This window comes from Lagopus leucura, unplaced genomic scaffold, assembly GCF_019238085.1.
Source record: "Lagopus leucura isolate 7727_CA_CO unplaced genomic scaffold, USGS_WTPT01 Super-Scaffold_100012, whole genome shotgun sequence".
Classification (NCBI taxonomy): domain Eukaryota; kingdom Metazoa; phylum Chordata; class Aves; order Galliformes; family Phasianidae; genus Lagopus; species Lagopus leucura.
In genome coordinates, this window is record NW_024962267.1 from 2925874 (window position 1) to 2945372 (window position 19499).

General features: G+C 42.6%; 1 protein-coding gene across 1 annotated transcript in view; it reads right to left on the reverse strand.

The window, feature by feature from the left end:
- The window catches only part of STK39 (serine/threonine kinase 39), an 86157-nt gene extending 74587 nt beyond the window's left edge, over window positions 1-11570 (reverse strand). Inside the window, 5 exon segments of the mRNA XM_042875076.1 lie at window positions 448-560; window positions 11037-11219; window positions 11222-11385; window positions 11387-11436; window positions 11439-11570. Coding sequence (XP_042731010.1) covers window positions 448-560; window positions 11037-11219; window positions 11222-11385; window positions 11387-11436; window positions 11439-11570 — 642 coding nt within the window.
- Window positions 11571-19499: the final 7929 nt, after the last annotated feature.

Below are 19499 nucleotides of genomic sequence, written 5' to 3' on the forward strand. Positions count from 1 at the left end.
CCCCCCCCCCCCCCCCCCCCCCCATTTATGGCGCTTTAAACATTAAGGAGACCTACTAAATTTTGCCTTGATTTTTAATCAGTGTTTAACCAATGGAAAACATATTTTTTCTCACTGTTGAGAAGTGAGGGACATCAAGACAGTAATCTCCTGAAAACCAAACATCCAGAAAGCAAAGGAAAAGATTCTTCCTGCATTTCTCAACAGTTGGTTATCCCAAAGGGATTCAAATTTGCACTTGCTTCTGCAGCATTAAAGAAATACACATTAATACAATCCATTTTAGGAGAAAGACACACATTTTAGGTTACTTTCCAGTCCTTTTCTGTTACCCTGCATAAAATATTTGCCCTCACTTTTAGACCAAGCAAATACTGAAATGGAAAAAAAAAGAAAGAAAAAAAAACACCACCTCCCTGGGAATACGTTTCCCTTCGATTTACTTACAAGTAACTCATCCATACTGGTTTGGCATTTTTCTAAGTTGATCCTCTTTATTGCTACACGCTCTTGCCGGGGTTTGCATAGCGCTGCCTGTACAACTGCTGTAGCACCACTACCTGAAAAAGGATAGAAAAGAAGAGAGACTTAACAAAATAGTAGTTTAAACCAGTGCCCATCATAAGAATCTAGCAGTAAAAAGTTAAAATCCTTGGTCAACCTTTTACAGTACTTTCTCACATGCACATTTTTCTTCTGGGAAGTCAGTTTAAACACTTCTCAAATAAAGAATTTTTCTTCTGTACCTCAAAGCTTCTGTTCCACACTCCACAAACAAATTCCAAGATGACAACTTAAAATGCTGCACTTACTTACGAGTCACACCCACTTCCTATATGCATTTCATATAGTTTGGGAGCCATCTGACCTTTAGACACATCAAGATCATCAATGAAGAACATAACTTTCAGAGTTAACATGATTTTAGTGTTAAATAGAGATTCTGGGCTTCATCAAATGCTGTGAACTTTGTTGTTTCAAGTCATCCCTGATTAGCAGGCTTTTGTTCCCACTATGCAATGGAAAGAAAAAAATATCATTGTAGTTCAACATGCCAAACCTTCCATAGTTTTGTGTGTTCCTGCTCATCAATCATGATAAGCTTAAATTGTACAAAAAGCATGCTGAGTTTTGCAAAGAGCACAAGAGGCACAAATGTCACGCTAACAGTAAGAAGGTACACGTTACATCTGTATTACATGGTCACACAATACACAAATAATGCTTGACAGAATTGAACAAAAATACTAGGAAAAACATTAAATAATCATTATTTTTAAAAAGCATGATTCATGAACAGCAATAATAAGAAGTCTTGTTGCTACTTTCATTAAGCACCCATTAACTTAGCTCCGGTCAGTACCACCTCACTAAATTAATCAGATGATTGCAACTAGTATTTCAAGAGTTGTGCCCTGTTCACACACCTTACTGCCACATCAAGTAGAGCCGTGTGTGCTTCCTCAAAGTAATTACATCATGCTCAACCATGCAGAAATCTAAAATCCTCTGATGAGTGGTTTCTACCTGTAAATCTACTTTAATATCAATTATGGATTCCTGGTACCTCACTGGGTTGGAGCCACGTGCTATATTAGCCTGCTCAGACATTATGTTCTATTTATCCTCAGTAATTGGCATGTCCTAGAGGAATACAAATTGCAAACAAAAAGCCTTTTGTTGTCAAGACCTACCAACATGGATACAGTTACCAGTTAAAACAATTGGAAGCTTTTCCCTCTGCAGCAGCAATACCTCACAACTGAAAGTTATTGACATGTTTTAATTGCTTAATCGCTCTTTGTTTAGATATTTCTATATATTGTTCATTTGCATGTTTGGTGCTTTGGTTCCTTCCACTCCCTCAGTCTAAGCAAAGCTTTAACTCAGCATACAAGCTTTATTACAAAGTGCTCATCTCATCTCAAAGTCTCCACAGGATTTGCTAGTCGTTCTTTTACAGGACTTTCCTGGGTGCACCTTTTCTCTCTAAGCCAAGTACCATTTGCTACAAGTAGCAAAAGATCTTCACTTTCAAAATGGTTACATACAATTATCACATAAAAGACAAGCAGAAAAAGAGCAAAGAAAAGCTGTTGATCCACATCAGTATGAAATCCTTCCTGCTTCCTTAAGTTAAAATAGAAATAATAAAATACAATAAAATAGCCCTGGCTCCAGTGTTTTCAACAAGAAACGAGGAGGATATCCACCAACAATCGGTGGGATGTGCATATGGCACAGAGCCTTGTTCTGATCCTCCTGTGCACACAAGGTAGTTGCTGAGGAAGCTGTAGCTATGTCTCAGAGTGCCCTTTGTGAGGGGGCTCATCACTGTCTCCGCAGCCCTGCACAGCCCAGTGCTCCACCAGCAGCAGAACCACAGGATGCTCATGCTGCAAAAGGGCAGCTCCACAGCCCCCACCAGCCCTCACTGCCTCCAGCCTAGACTGCTCTGCCAGTCCTGCACGGCTCAGCACTGAGGAGCTTCCCAGAGTACTTTGTGGGGGACCAAGGCACTTCACCACAGCCACTGTGTCTTCAGAGGAAGAACCACCAGAGGAGCCAGGGCAAATGACAGCAGCATACCCCTCTGCCCAGGGCAGCACTCCCAAAAGAGGAGGGCCAGCAGCAGCACCCTGGACTTACCTCCACCATGCAAGATGTGGCAACAGAACCAGCACTACCTGGCACTCACAGTCAGAGCATGGTTCAGGGAGCTGCAAGACCAACCTCAATCTCTCAGTCTGTTTCTGAGAGAAAATAAAAACAACAAAAAAAAGAAGTCCCTGATATTGACAAGGCAGTTGAGGTTGCTGCCCCTACCCATGCTGTTTCTCCCTTTCCTGGTTTTGATGAAAGCCATGGAATCATGCATTTACCTCCACAATCACTAACCAGCCAGTCATGATGACAGTGCTAATAAAATGAGCACAGGCTGCAATAAATAAAAGATGGACCTCATGTTCTAATAATAATAATCCAATTATCAGGATCCTCTCATTCTGCTAGCTTCTTCAAGCTGCAAATAGCTAACTTACCTGCAGAAAAATAGTGATCTTTGTTCTTGTTGTGTTTGTTGCTGTTGTTTTAAGAAAATGATGAATTGAGATTCACAAAGGACATAAAGCTAATTTGATTTGTTTCTTTCTGAAGATTTATCCATTTCTATTTGCTGGCTAAGTAGTAGCTGACCAGAAGGATGATGGCAGGTAAGGAATGCCACATGTTACACTATGGAGGAACGATCAGTTGGACCAAATGACAGGGAAATTGAAAGCAGAACATCTATTGGAGGAACTACTCTCAAGCAGGACTGTTCAGCACTTCCTGAATCACAGCATGCATGAGAAAGCCAAAAGCCACTTCCAGTGGGGACAGCAACACTCTTGGTGCCCCTAGGATTTCATCAAGTCCCACTGCACCTATTGGCTGGTCAGAAGGAACTACCCTCAGGTGGTTTCCCCAGTCACTTCAGAGGAAAAACATATGAATAGAGAGAAGTGGCATTTACAGCAATTCATAAAGCTGTAGAGTCTGACCTCAGCATATTCAGAACCATAGCCATCAAGAGTCCAGGTGCAAGCCATTGTTATTGTATCTGCCTCAGCTTTTTTTGTTGTGTGTTGCTTCAGCCTCTCTAGCCAAGAGAAGTATTACCATCCAGGGACTCAGTACTGACCTCCTGCGCCACCATCCAATTTGTGCATCTCTCATATGCAGCCAAAACATTAAAAATAATTAAATTTTCCACATTGAGCAGCTGTGTCATAACTCAAACTCACACCTCAACACCCAAAAACATTAAAAAAAAAAATTTTGCCACTTCCCACCACCATCCAAAAAGCTCCTTCCTTAGAAAGCAACATCTCCATTTACACCAGGATGATAAATAGAATGTTTTACTTTGAAGGATGAGCCCTTTGTGCATCCCAATATGATTTAAAAAAAAAAAAAAAAAACAACTCCGGTCAGCACCATAAAGGCAACAGCCTGTCCTAACACTTTCAGAAGAGAAACATTCAGCAATGACTTCATCCTTCCTGTTCTTTCAGGAATACTGAAAATACTATTCAATATCCATACAAATCCAGACATTTCAAAAGAAAAAAAGAAAAATCACACTGGAAATGCTTCTGAAAAGCTGCATAAGAAAACTGACTCATTGCAGGACCACAAAACCCTTATCAGGTTGTCGTTTGAACTCTACTTTATGCAGCAAAATAAAATGAAGATTTGCTATTGCAAATCATATCTTCTGCCCAGAAAAAAATAGCTGCTAAGGGAGAATTATTACTCATTTCTGAAGTAGCACTATAAACAAATGCTGGTGTTGATTTAGTCGGTTAGCACATTTTATTGTTTCTCATTTAGATTGGAAGTAAAAATTTGGAACAATTCTAATAGAACAGGGACATGAACGCAGTATTTTCCTAGTTTTCCGGATGTCACCACATAGTACATCACTCTCTTCTGAGAATGAAGCAATCTACCAACACAAAGACAGTATTGCTACTGCAGTCATGAAGATCTCCAGTTAATACCACACTGCTGAGCTACAAAGCCTCTTCAGCAAGTTCACAACAGAACACGCTTTGTTATGGATGCATGCTGAAAGCAGAACTTACCTATTTCTGATACCACTTCTCATGAAAAAATAGAAATGGCAAAGCAATGTAAATGCTGCCATAATACTAGTGACATTATTTGTCTTATTATTAGACTGAAGTAGCTCAAGAAAATGGAAGAAAACTATGCTGAAGGAATAAACAAGTTTAAGTCCTGTCTACATAATAAAATGTCAACAAAACAAAGTGAAGAGGGAAAAGTTTATAAATCAGTTGTGATCCTTCTCAACCAAAATATGATCTCAGAAGTCTAAAGATACAGCCCAAGCTGATGATCTTGTTAATTACACTTCTTTAGGACAGAAACTACAATCAGAAAGAAAACAATATTTTTCTGGTCTGCTAAATTAATTATTTTTGTAGCACTATAATTAAACAGGTATACTTGGTGCACAGTTTGCTTACAGCTATAATCAATTATATATCAATTGTTTCTGTTAAGTAAGCCCTCAGACATTCAACATTAAGATCCATGATCTTTAAGATCTTAAGTTCACACAATATCTGAAAGCAAGATCAGGAACACTGAAAACATTCCAATTCCAATGGTACATAACCATAGCTCAGCTTAATGATTATGTTGTGAAGTTTTTATTATACCAGCCTTCTAGGACATCCTGAATTTTCATCTGTAATTTACTTCTGAACAGAATAAGTCCAAGGCATGTACATATTCACGGGAATAATTAGACAAACGAAACAACTCAGAAATCATTAATTGTAAAGACAAAGGATTAATGGAGACAGCTGATTTATCATACTGAAGTTTCCACCAAGTCATTGACTAAAGTCATATACTTAGTCAAATACTTAGGAATATTAACTGTATCAACGTCACAAACTTAATACATCAATTAACAAATGAACAACGCTGACTGTTGAAAAATTGCACCCAACAATTCTTCAGAGAAGCTTTTAAAAACCTACCATTATTATCAGCATTGCCAACATCTCAACAGCGTAAGAGAAACTCTCAAGGAAAGCTTCCGGTCAACCCGAAATCAAATTAAACGCTAGAAGCATACACAGTACTCCATTAAGAATTATCTTCCCCTTCATTGACACTGTTTTCTGAAAGAGAATCAGTAAATGACACTGACATGGCAGCTGCTTCAGGAAATATCAAATCCTTCCCTTGGTATCAGGTAACCTCACAATCACCCGCTTCTCCCTATATACTGTCCCAGATTTTTCCTCAATAACACATTTTCTGTCCCATTGAAGGGTCTTTTTTCCCCATGACTACTTCACAGTCTAGCACTGTACATCTCAGGTACACATCAGATATGACAGCATAGTCTCCAGCAACAAGTACAAGCACAAGTGCAGGAAGAAGCAGGTGGAGAGAGAAGGATCACACTGCTGCCATGTGGTCCTAGAGTTGGTGAGGAAGGAAGACAGCAGCCAAACACTACAGATGAAGACAAAAAAGAGAAAAGCATTCAACAAGTGCTGGTTGCTCTTATCATGGCCTTACTAGTGCCAACAGAGAAAACACCATATGATGCAGATAGAGACAGACAAAAGAAATAAAGAGTTTAAAGCATGTTCTCTCAAATATTTCACACCAACCAGCATTGGTTCTTTCTGCCACTGCTGGATGATACTTTTTAACATCCAACAAGCTTCAGCTGAGCTATTCTTAAGCACAAACTTGCCAAGAAACGGAAATCTAGCAGAGTTGTCAGGATTTCATCCCACTAGCAAAACTACATTAAAAAGATTCACCAATTCAGAAAAGCTATTTCATCAAATTTCATCAAGTGCGACTTCATTCAGGAAAAACATAACTTGTAATCTTGGGGCACCAGTAAGTTTTCTAGCATGGTATTTATTTTCCAAGTTCAACAAGCAGATTGCTCTGCTACTGTTCAGGAGCATACAAGTGATTTCAGCAAAGGGAAGTCATCAAGAGTAACTAAATTAACTTTATTTTTAAGCTCCATCCTTAAAGAACCAAGAATCGCTATTATTATTACTGGAAAGAAAACCACCTTCCATCTACCAATGCTTTGTAGTTCTGAATTATTTTGAAAAGAAGTGGGGAGTGGAAAGAAAGAACCAGAAGAGTCTGGTTCATTTTGGTGTGAAGAGTCACAGAAATACAGCCTACATATATGGTCACTACACAAGTCCTCCACAACTCCTTCTTATAGAGAACTCCGTTTTTCCCCCCCCCTACTGAATCAGAACAGACGTGGTTTTGTTTCAACTTAACAAAGAGAAGCTCCATTTGACAAGCAGATTCTGGAAAAAAAAAAAAACTGGTCTCTAACCTATGGGTAAGTAATTCTTCATCAAAAAAAAAAAAAAAAAATCACAGTACAACAATTCTGATGTTTCAGAACAACATATGAATGAATGTAGAATTGCTCTCCCAGGTCTCAGCTTGGCCTCAAATATCAAAGTATCCTTACAATACTGGTCACAAGTAGTTGTTCCACTTCAGAGATGCACAGTCTTGCTGTAAGGCTTAAAGAGAATCTAAATCATGCAATCCCTTCAAGTCTCCATACACTCTGCAGCAGAACTGTGGCACTCCTCTCCTCTTGTGGTACTCAAGTAGCTTCTGTGGAGCCAGGAATTTCCAGGTCTCCAAGGTTTTGGACATTCTCTGTAAGAAGCTGGGAAGTAAGAGAGAAAGTAGAGAGGCACGAAAGCAAAAAAGTGACTGACAGCTTCCAAGAGCAAGAAACCATAGCATACTTTTCTGTAAATTACAATTATGTATTAATACTGTCAACTGTCTTGAGCATGTTGATTATGTGTTCCTTTTTGTTTGACAAATTATAAGCAAGAATTGCTGGTTACTTGCAATAGCAACAAAACCAAAGCAAATTACACATTTTTTTCTTGTACCAAATTCTAATAAAATGTAATCAAATGTCCTTTCAGACAAGTTTGAATTCTAATTGCATGAGTTATTAAAAGAAAGTTACTGTATTAGATAACAAAGTTAGATCACTCAATCACTTACAAAGCCTAATGACTTGGAAGAACTACAGCTTTGTCTGCAGTCTTGGTACTTCTAATGGAGAAAGTTCATTTTCTCCTAAAAAAAGACCAACACAAAGCTCTCTTCCCCAGTACTGTTACTATCATTTGTAGACAAGTCAAACAATTAACAGTGCTCTGCAGAGCCTCATCTGCAGCACAGCACTGGGGATGCTCTGAAAGGTATTTTTAAATTGTACAATGACCATCTTCACTCTGACAATGGAATTAAAAGTCATGCTTTTTAAGTTACAAACAGGAGATTTAACATTTTTTAGTTTCTTCAAATGGTTATTAACTGACAGAAAATCTTGACCAAAGTCAGAAAGGCAATATGAGACTGAAGCTACAGCACAACTAAGGTAATTTCTAAATGACTTGCCAATATAAAGATAATTCATCATGTGTAAGTAACCCTTTATTTTCTAATTAATTCTGCCTGTTTTCTAGGCAAATTGTGTTTCCAAATCAGTTACAGGAGAATATGCAAAAAAAGGTAACTTCAGAGCAGGAGGTAGCAGCCATGATATAATCTGTGCCTCTGTAACAGAAACTTCCCTCAAGTCACCAGCACAGTCTTACAGACATTAAGTTACATGCAGGAGGAGAGTACTGTCTGCAACAGTTCTACAAAAGCAAACCAAGTCAGTTGTTCATAAGAACTTTAGAGATCTTAAAAAAAAAAAAAAAATTCATGCTGCTCTGTCTCATACACTTCATGTAACCCATTACCATTAATATTAAGACTAGACAATTTTCACATGTTTATGTTGATTACCATTCACTTGCTCCGTACAGATTCCAACTGCTTCTGAGGAGGAATAAACCTCACTTGTTACATCCAGCTTACAAAAAAACAAAACAAAACAAAAAAAAAAAAACACTAAACTCATTACACACTTTCAATGGTATTAAAACAAAGCAAAGTTCTCCCAGTTCTTCACAAAACTAAATCTAGCTCTCCCTTATTAGCAACTATCATTCTCATCTCTAACTACTACTGGAGAGCTGCTTTGGATTCTCACTGTCCTAACAGATATGCATCCCCTTCAGATTCTAAATAGATATGTTTACAAATAGCCTGGACAAATCTGAGTTAATGAAACAATTTCCTTAATTCTTAACTCTACCCTCCACGTTTATAGACAGCAATCACAATGATTTCTTCCTGCTGCAGTAGAGATCTGTATGTAGGAATAACAGGAAGACCCTCTTCTTTCCAACAGAGTAACCAGGTGGCAAGTCAAACAGGGAACCTGATCTGACTGAAAACCAACCCAGCAGCAGAACTAGTTTTCTGTCAGATCAATGAGCTCCTTTCAGCAGTTGCCTGCTGGAGCAGATTAAATGCATCATGAAACTGCGCACCAAGAGTTCGCAGAGAACTGGCTAACCACCACAGAAATAAAACACACATGAAAAAACATCTCAGAAGCAGCGTACTTAAGGCCAGCATTTCCTCCTTAACAGGCACTTGAATCTCCTAAGAGTCATAGAAAATAATCAGTAGAGAAGGGCAGGAAAAAAAGAGTTGTATCATTTGATATCCGTCCCGCGTGGCCTTATCCTTCACAACTGCATTTGGCCAAACACAGTGAGTAATATGAAAAGCTCACATTTGGAGAGAAACGAGGAGGAACTTCTCCAACCTGCCAAATCCACAGGCAGGACAGAAACAACCTATGTGACTAATATTGATTTTCACTTTCCATTCTGTGACCACCATTGAAAATTAAAAACCTTCTAAAGCAGTTGACCAAAATCATTTTGTCTGTGTACTAATTGCCATATGATACAAAGCCTATTTTGTGAAGTGTTATGACCAAACATCCTAGTGTGCTTTTTCACCTGCAGAGCCCGCAGAGATGCCCTGATACAGTTTATTTTTCTCATTTAACTGGCAAAGGACTGCTGTAACTGAAGCCATCCCCTGAGGACTCGACCCAGTTCCTGGGGGAGATGTGGGAGGTGCCTGCCACAGGTGAAGGGCTCTCTCCAGCCACTGGCGGCTGCTCAGTTTCTCGCTGCAGCTAACAATGGTGTGGCTGCTGCAGAGGAATACGATCCAAGCTAGAGCTGTATTATTCCTCCCTCTCTCCGATAAAAGCAATGGTTTAGGAACACCTCATATCTATTAAAATTAACAATTCCGGAGATGCTAGATACACATTATGCTCACATTTGGTCAACTGCACTGAATTTTGGTTTTTACCATTTACATTTTGGTTTTTTGTGATACTGTTTTAAAACAGTAAACAAGACAAAACTTAATCACAGTGGTGATTAACCACTGTGATAACCCACAAGATTTAAGTCACCGTACAAAATAAGTCTCAACAACTTAGCAGAAGCTCAATACAAGTCAGAGAAGTTCACCATGTACATGAACTGAATATATGGTTTATGGATTATATGGTCGTATACCCAATATGACCTCCATTTCCTCACTAGGCTTCGCTTTAATTAAGGAAATATTGATATCTAACAACACCCATAGGTACCCAGCAATACAGTTTCTCTTCAGCTGCAAATTTGCTACACCAATAAGTATTCATCCACTGTAAGGGTAGGTGCTAAAGTATATGCATATTACATTTCTAAATATATTAAATGTAAGAATTTAAGCAGAAAGGAGAAAGACATTTACCCAGAAAGCTCTCATCCAGCCATTTTATGAAAGATAAATCTCATGACTCACCCTAGGCAAGGCTTAACCCAGCACTTTCGGATGCTTTTCTTAAATAAAAGCAAACTCACGCCTTAGAAGAGAGTCTGATCCTCAGCAAAGATACAGCTTACACAGATAGAATCAGTTCTGCTTGGTGAACTTCTATCCGTTCCCATGCTGAGTAAGAGCAGCCAATAACCCTGCACTGGGGCATTCACTGAGTCATCCCAGCTCCTCTAAGGTAGAAGACCTCAAACGTTTTGTTTCTGCTTATGGAAAAACAGCCTGCCTGATAACAACGCTGAGGGTGTGCACAACCTGCAGCCCCAATCAATAACGCGTAGTTCTCACTGCCATCAGCCTGAAAGCCATGAGCAATTGCTGTGCAATACTGAAGACAGCCAACAGCACGACCAGGCAAGGCTCCCAGGGGTTGCTTCTTTTATTCATTTAAATGGTTTGAAAGAATAGCAATCCCAGTCTTAGGTCCAGCCTGTATCACCTGCAGCATTTGCTCAAAGAGTCACATACAAACAAAAGCAAGTTTTCTCACGGTAGCTTCCATTAGCAACAAGCAGCGGCCAGGTCGGGAGATGAGAAACTTCCCACTGCAGGGACTGCTAACAGCAGTCACATCATCACAGAGCACATCTCAGGATAACACAACCCAAGTAGACAGACGGAGATAGAGCCCATCTGATGCACGCTGGATGGCAAGAACGACGTACGCAGCAGCAAGCCCCTACCTGTGGGGCTGCGTCCCACCGCCCTCCGGGACAGAGGTCTCTAGGATGGACCTGAACGGTGACACCGCACCGAACACGCGCGCCCGCCGACCCACCCGCCCGGGGGGGGGCGCCACGAGGGAAAAAAAGAAGCGTGCACGACAGCAGCGGGTCTACGGGCGAGATACAACACCCCCAGGGAACATCAGAAAAATGCAGACTAGTCGAAGTGGATGCGCGTACATCTGCGCGCGCCGCAAGCCACGCGGCGCAAGGAGCGCATCCGCAGTTCCCGGGGTCCCGGCAGAGAGCGGGGGGCTCCGCGTCCGCCCCGAGGCGACGATGCGGCACAGGGCAGCCGCCGGGCCGCACCGGGCGGGGCGCGGCGCTTTCTAGAAGGAGCCGCCGCCCCCCCGGGGCCGCGCCGCCCGCCGCCGGGCGGATAAAGTTTGCGGCAGCCGGCGGCGGCGCCACTGCAGCGCCGGGCGCGTCCGCCGCAGTGACCGGCCCCGGCAGGAGGGACGCCGCTAGGCCCGGAGCCGGCCGCCGCCGCATCCCCCGCAGCATCCCCCGCCGCCGCCCCGGCCGCATCGCCGCCCCACCCCGCCCGCTCCACTGACCGATAACCTCCTGCAGCTCGTAGGCGTCCCTGCAGATGGGCCAGCCGACGGGCGGGGCGGCGGGCGCCGGCTGGGGCTGCTGGACGTGGACCGGCGACTCGCCCTGCTCCGCCATGATGCTGCCGGAGCGCCCGGGCACCCGGCGACCTTCTTCAAACTTCCCTTCCAGCAACACCTTTCGGCCGCTCCCTCCCTCCCTCCCGCCCCGCGCAGCCGGCCGCCCGGCGGAGGGAGGAGGCAGGGCACCGAGGGGGAGGAGGCAGAGGCGGGCGCCGCCGCCGGCCCCGGCCGCTCTGTTCGCCCCGCGCCGCCGAGGAGCGGGCCGCGACGGGCGCTCGGCGCTGGAGATCGCTCTCGCGCGTCCCCGTTTCGCGGGGAGCAGCACGAGGACTCCCTGGACGCCGGCCGACCCGGCGGCTCGCTCGCTGCCGTCCTCCTTCTCGCGCATCCGCGAGGCTCCCGGCGGCGCGCGGCTGGAAGCGCTGCGGGCGCTCGGTTGAGCGCGTGCAGGCCGCGGCCTGCGGGAAGAGCCCCGGGCCGCCCCGAGAACGCGGGGACGCTGCGGGGTCTTGGAGGAAGCCCGGGGCCGACGGGGATGCTGCCGGGGAAAGCACCTGTTAGGCCAACTGCACCAGCGCGCAAACGCCTCTGTAGCACTCGCTTCAAGCATAAAAGCGTTCCTGCCAACAGCATCACTGCTGCATACTCGTATTTAAATTTGAAGACATGAGCAACCATTTGGTTTTGGCAGCTTTGGGCACTCCAGTCCCGCAAAGCAGTGGAGTGGCCTTACTCAAGCAAGGAAGCGATGCCACACTGCTACACCTCAGCACAGATGCAGCCTCGCACTCACCAAGCAGGGTTAGCACGCAGCTGGGAGCTGTTCCCACAGCCATCAGAACTGAGGGGTCTAAACAGACAGGAGTCATTGTTAAACTTTTCTACCTCTCTGCATAAGATTTAAAAAAAAAAAAAAAAAAAAAAAAAAAAAACACAACCAAACAATCCCCAAGTAGATGAAACTCAGGAACTTAAACTGATATTAATATAGCATACAGTTGTATTTTTTCTTTTCTTTCTGCCATCTTAGCAGTCATTCATGTAGTACCAGCAGGGTGTTACCTACTATAGTCTCACTCCTACTTTGAAAGCTTCACATTTCAAAATCCATGGGATTCAGAAAGCAGTAAGAAAAACAGTTTCATCGTAGATTTTAAAAATTTCCTATTACAGTAGGGGAAATATTGATGGTAGGTGGACAGTTGGGCTAGATGATCATGGAGGCACCTTCCAACCTTAGTGATCCTACAATAGTGATTTAAGGTCATTGGAACTGATGATGAAAATGTGAGCTGGAAATCTCACAGAGCCAGCACTGATTGATGTCAGAACTGAATCTCAAAACTGTTGAGAAGCACAAATCACAGAATCACTAAGGTTGGAAAAGACCTGTAAGATCACTGAGTCCACCCCATCCCCACCTTGCCCACTAACCACATCGCCACGTGCCACATCTCCACATTTAGCCAGCACCTCCAGGTATGGTGAGCTGACTATCACCCTGGGCAGCCTGTGCCAACACTTTTACTTTTTCTGAGAGAAATAATTTCCTAACATCCAACCTTAAGAGTAAGAATAGCTTCATATCAGGTCTCAGTTTGCACAGGACATCTAAGGAGTTAAGTGCTTTGGGAGTTATCATTTTGTGGCAACACACCTGTATAAACATACGTATGCTTCTGTTTGGTTGAATCTCAAGAGGATTTCCCCTAGGTAGCTGTGGATCCAGACATGAAACCAAGCACACGTGTACTTTATCCTCCCCATCTCCTCAACCCATCGATATTCTGAATACTTTATATTCCATTCAAAGTTTAGACCCTGATCCTAACAAGGAAAAATTTCCACGGAGCAACAGTAGGATCAGAACCATAATGTGATATGTGTCTCTTGGTTGTATTATTAACTTCTCAGCAGGATGGCTGGAATCTGACCTGACAATAACAAGCCAAACCCTCTCTCTTATCTATAAATTTACTATCTTGTTTCAAAAGAAAGCTATTCCTACAAAACAAAATCAAGTTATTTATGTTTTGCTGTGTTGCTAAGAAGGCATAATGAAGAATGAATTATGAGCCAGCAGTGCGCTCTGGCAGCTCGAAAGGCAAATGGGATCCTGGGCTCCATCAGGAGAGGGGTGGCCAGCAGGGACAGGGAGGTGATTGTCCCTCTCTACTCGGCTCTTGTGAGGCCCCATCTGGAGTACTGTGTCCAGGTGTGGAGCCCTCAGTACAAGAAAGACATAGAGATTTTGGAAAGGGTCCAGAGGAGGGCGACTAAGATGATCAGGGGGCTGGAGCACCTCCCCTATGAGGACAGGCTGAGGGAGTTGGGCTTGTTCAGCCTGGAGAAGAGAAGGCTGTGGGGTGACCTCATTGCAGCCTATCAATACCTGAAGGGAACCTACACCCAGGAGGGGAGTAAACTGTTCAGAAGGGCTGATAACAGCAGGACTAGGGGAAATGGTTTTAAGTTGAAGGAGGGAAGATTTAGGTTGGATGTTAGGGGGAAGTTCTTTACTAGGAGAGTGGTTAGGCCCTGGAACGGGCTGCCCAGGGAGGTTGTGGATGCCCCGTCCTTGGACGTGTTTAAGGCCAGGTTGGACGGGGTCCTGGGCAACCTGATCTGAATGTGTATGTTTGGTGGCCCTGCTAGGCAGGGGGGTTGGAACTACATGATCCTTGGGGTCCCTTCCAACCCGGGTGATTCTGTGTTTCTGTGAATTCTTTAATAACTGCTTAGCATTTCATCAGGTCCATCAACAACTTGCAAATATGGGCTTCCATTTTCTTACAAGCAGCTGTTAAGCTTAGTATGGAAGACACTAGCAGTAGGTAAATACTGCATGTTTTATGCTGAAAAAATGATTCATTACAATTTAATTTTTAAAAGCAAAGTCATTAAAACTTTTTCATATACAAACGTTAGAAATTATCTCCCACAAAACTAAAGGTCAACAAGACTTGGAAGAGGATATATCAAACTGTCATTCGATATTAAGCTCAATGCCAAAACTAGGCAAACTCGTTGTTAGTAGAGGAGACCTTTCTGCCAGCAATAACATGGAGAAAATAAAAGGACAGCAACAGCATAGGGCAAATCAATCAGCACTGAGAAATGGTTTCTCACTAATGATGGCAAACAGCCAGCTTCTCCATCTGCACTCAGCTGTTGGCGGGTGGTGGCAAGGAATACTTTTAGTTCCTAAGCCATGAATTCCAGTGATGTTGCTGCCATATCACTAGCAAAATTGCTAGAATTTAGCATCACAGAATTACAGAACATTGTAGAATTTTTTGTCCCAGAACTAGCAATACAACTTCGGAAATTTCCAGAGCACACCCACACTTTATTGAGATGAGCAGCTCTTACAGGGAGAATTTTCCAGGAGGGCAATATGCTATAGAGTGGAACTGGCGGGAAATGCTCCGCGCAGCCAGCACAGCATAGGACTCAGGTTTCAGATTCGCGTAAGGTAACACAAAGAAAAGCGACAGCCAGCCCCAGCCCTCGAAACGGCTGGTGTGCAGCAGCCGGCCAGCTGCCTTTGGAAAGCAGGGCCCCTGCTGGAGGCTGCTGGGAAGAGCCTTGCAGCGTTAGAAACTTAAAGCAGTACAGCCAATAGCGTTTTTTTTTTTTTTTTTCCCCCCCCTGTTGCCCAAAAACTCCGATTAAAGAACTATCTGCAGTTTTTTGTTTTTCATTAGTAAAAAAAAAAAAAAAAAAAAAAAAAAAAAGAACTCAAAAATAATAAAATTAAATAATATATTAAAATCACTGTACCACAAATTGAGGACATTTCAGAACAGTCCTACCCTGCTTGAACATGGTTTGGTCTTGTGAAGTGCTTAAAAAAAGAAACACAGTGCTGAACCAAGTCTCCAAATAAAGTGAAAAAATGCTTTACATAGCCAGGCTACAGGGAAAACTAGCAACTGTCAGAAGCCTACAGGCCAACATGGATAAGAGTTAAGCAGGTGCTCAGACCCTTCAATAGCTCCAACCAAACAATAAAAGCAACAGGCACAATCTAAGCAGCCATATGAACTAGCACAAGCTAAAACAGCAGGAAGAACAAGAACCAGTCTCTCTGCTATCACCTCTCTCTCAGAGAAGCAAGTGAAACAAAGCCACCCCCTCTCACCTAAAAATGGCCTACTAATATGACTATCACATAGTATAGCACAGCTGCCTGCAATTTCATACCCTGGATTTGGAAACCTCCAATTTGAATAGAGAGAGGGATGGCTGTGCTTTTAACCATCAAGAGATATGAAGGCTGACACAACAATAGCTGGTGCTGATGGGAGACAACAACATGCTTTCAGTCATCCTTTTACTTCTAGCAAACATATAGTTTAGTAGGTAACATTCCTATTATTGTTGCTAGTATGCTTGCTTTCATAAAATGTTGCAGTGTAGGCCAGTTTCTGCTGACACAGAAGACGTTAGAAAAGATGTCAGAATCTTCTATCAATATGCATTAAGAAAAGGATCTTGATACCCTGGAAAACTTCTGATTCTGTAGTCACTGTGTCAGCTGTGTTTTTGCTAAGTCTCACTGTTAATGTATTTCAGGGCATATTTCCAAAATAAATCACCTTTTCTCCTGAGCTAAAGGCCGTAATGCTTTTTCCTCTTTTCCTCCTGCACCTCCCTTCTTTATAAAGCTCTGTAACGCATTCTACTCAGCTCATTTCCTCCTTAAATTCAGGATGTAAGACTTCGTGTTCTGGATATTAGTGGTTGTTGAACCAGTAACCATTAAGTCATAGTTCATTGTTACACACTCACGTTGACCTTCTAATTATTTCCTTATATGCTATATGCCAAGCTGATATCAGCCCTCGCAATAGAAGTTCCCATTGCTCATCTGGTAAGTTCTATCAGCACCACAATACCTGCCACTGTGATGAGTGGCATTTCCTCTTAGAAACAGGATGAAATACCATTCCCTTTCACGTAAAAACCAAACCTTTTCCTTGAGTATTTTCTTATTTGCTCAACCTGTTTTATAGGTGGCATAGACACAATAAAAGCCTGTCTTTATCTCAACTACTCTGAATTTAAGAGACCACAACAGGCATATTGAAGATCTTGCATAAGAAGTAATAAGGCCTATGCAAGTTTTTCAGCAGAGAGGGGGGCGGACACTCAAACGTACAAGAGTGTTGATCAAAGGACTTTCATGGTTTTCATCACTGTAGGCTATGACCATCTCAGGCATAATAATATATTAGTATCTACATATTAAAAGGCTGGGGAATACAATTATTTGAATTTTACAACCAGAAACAGGGAGGGCTTAAGAGATTTGACAAAGATCATACAAGATGTCTGTAGCAAAACTGGGTCTGTAACGCATTTTCAAAGGATGAGATTTCATACAGCCTCAATTAGCTGACAGCTAATTCCCAGTTTGGTTCAGCTGAAAAAAATAATAGCTACCTCACCATGCATCCAAACAGGCAATAGAGAGGGAAAACAGCATTGACATGAGAAACTGTGTCTTAAAGCAGGGAATGGGACATGCTACCAATTCAACAGGAACTGTTTTAGATTTATTAGATAGTCATGAAATGGCACTAAATCCCAAACATATAACATCATTTTAAAAGTCTATTCATCAAAGTAAACGATACTCACCTTTCCTCACTTTCCATTTATAATAACAGGAAACAGTTTGTACTTTACTGGAAAGCTACAAACTTCATTTCAGCAATGTTTATAATGTGCTTGAGCTCTTGGAATTCAAGTAGTCCAAAAATAGAACATTTTAGTTTTGAGAATGCCATCTGAAATAATTTTGTAATCTAAATACTCTAAGTACGCTTATGCATGAAACTTTTAAACCAAACTGTTAAGCAAATTTTTGATGACTTAAGTTTCCACCTTTCTCCTCCTACTAGAAATTGTGGGTTCAGTAGCAATGGGCAGTTCAGTGCCTTCTGGCAAACTGAAATTGCAGTTGAAATAAGACTTACTCATTTTGTGCTTCCTTTCCAGCATTATGATTGACAAATGACAAAACTATCCAGAGCCACTGGCTAAGAACCCTTGCCTAACTTGATCTTCATAAGAAGTTCAGTCTCCTATTTCTCAAAGCAGCTCGCTCTGCTCTCAGAGCTTTCAGGCTAGCAGGGCTCCTCAGACACCCTGGAGACAGCAAGCTGCTTCATGAAGAGCTCCTGCTCAAGCAAGCTGCCTTAGGCAGCAGTACAGGCTGGGCTCCAGGTGAGCCAGGTACCACAGGTGCTGAGTAGCAGCAGGTGCAGCAGCTACACCCAGAGGGCAGTGGCCAGATGACAAGGCAGGGGCAGGCCAAGGAAGAACAGCCAAGGTTAGCCAGTGATCTGATAGCCAGTAGTGAAGCCTGGAGGAACAGGGAGCTCTGTGGTGTAGCAAGGAAGCCAGAGCTGCAAGGGAAGGTCAGGGTGAGCAGGGTACACAACCGGGCTCCTGCAAGGAACCCAGATAAGGACCCTGAGCTTACAGGATAGGCCCCAGGCAAGGGTCCTTGGAACTCTTTTACATAACTCAGCTGTTCTCAGAGCAGTTTAGTAGGAGGGAAAGAAGTTGCAAACTCTGCAGAACGCCAGCCACTAGGGCTTAGCACCAAGAAGCCTCTTCTGTTTCACAGGTTGGGTGCTCTCTACACCTACTGTTGACATCCAGAGTAACTGGGCAGAGCAGAACTACTAGCAGCAGAGCTACAGATCCAGATTCAGGAAGATGCCTATTGCTTTAATTCCTTCTAGCCTGAGAAAGCACTGAAACATGCCAATCTATCCAAAGGGAAAAGATCAGAAATTGCTATCCTTTCCTACTTATCAGTCAAAGCTCACAACTCTTCCCAGAAACAAGACAAGCTATAAAACAAAAATCCTGTAAGAAACGAGTAGTCTTCACACCAGGAAAATGAAAATTACAGCTAAGATGTTAAAAATAGAATCAAAATCTAAAGAAACAATCTCTCTTAAAACAGTGAGAATACAGTAAGATTCCAAATACTATAATTGCTTTTTCTCCTATCTGTAAGAGGAGCTAAGATGTATAAAAATAATATCCTTAAACGTTCACGGTGTTAAAAAAATAACATTTGTTAACTTTAGGTTTTATTCTTCCTTAAAAGACCTTTACCAACTGCTTTGGGACTTGCACAATCTTTTAATTAAAAAAAGGAGACTTCAAGCATAATAGTGTAAAGTGCACTCTTTCCTAGTTTACGTGTTATTGTTTTTACAATTTTCTTGAGTTCTAATTTATCCACTGAAATGCTGTAATACTACAATGCGATGAAAAGAGCAGTAGTAATAGCAGAGTGGTAACAACCCTAGGCTACAGCAAATGAGAACAAATTGCAAATGAGAACTAAATGCAGAAGCCATCAACACAGAAACAAAGGAAGAAAAACTGCTTACCTTCAGGAAACTTCTGGTAGGCAGGAACCTCCAACAAGGTAGCCTTGTCTCCACTGCCAACCCTTAAATGAGTACTTGGGAGAGGTGGATCCTGGCTCCACCCCTTCCAGTCATTCAGGGGCATTGCATGCACCTGAGCTGCACTGGGTTGGCCCTGCCTTCCCACCAGGTGCTCAATCACTGTGTCAGGCTGTGACTTGGTATTTCTGCTACAGCCATGAATAACAGAAGCCTAAATGTTTCCATGCTGATTTTGCTACACAAAAAACAGAAATCAGGAGTTTAGGCACAACCTGATCTTACGATTTTCTGGCATGTTACTGAAATGGAAAAACACCCCCAGCAGATACGTTTTTTCACAGATTCTGTCAAATAAAAGCCCT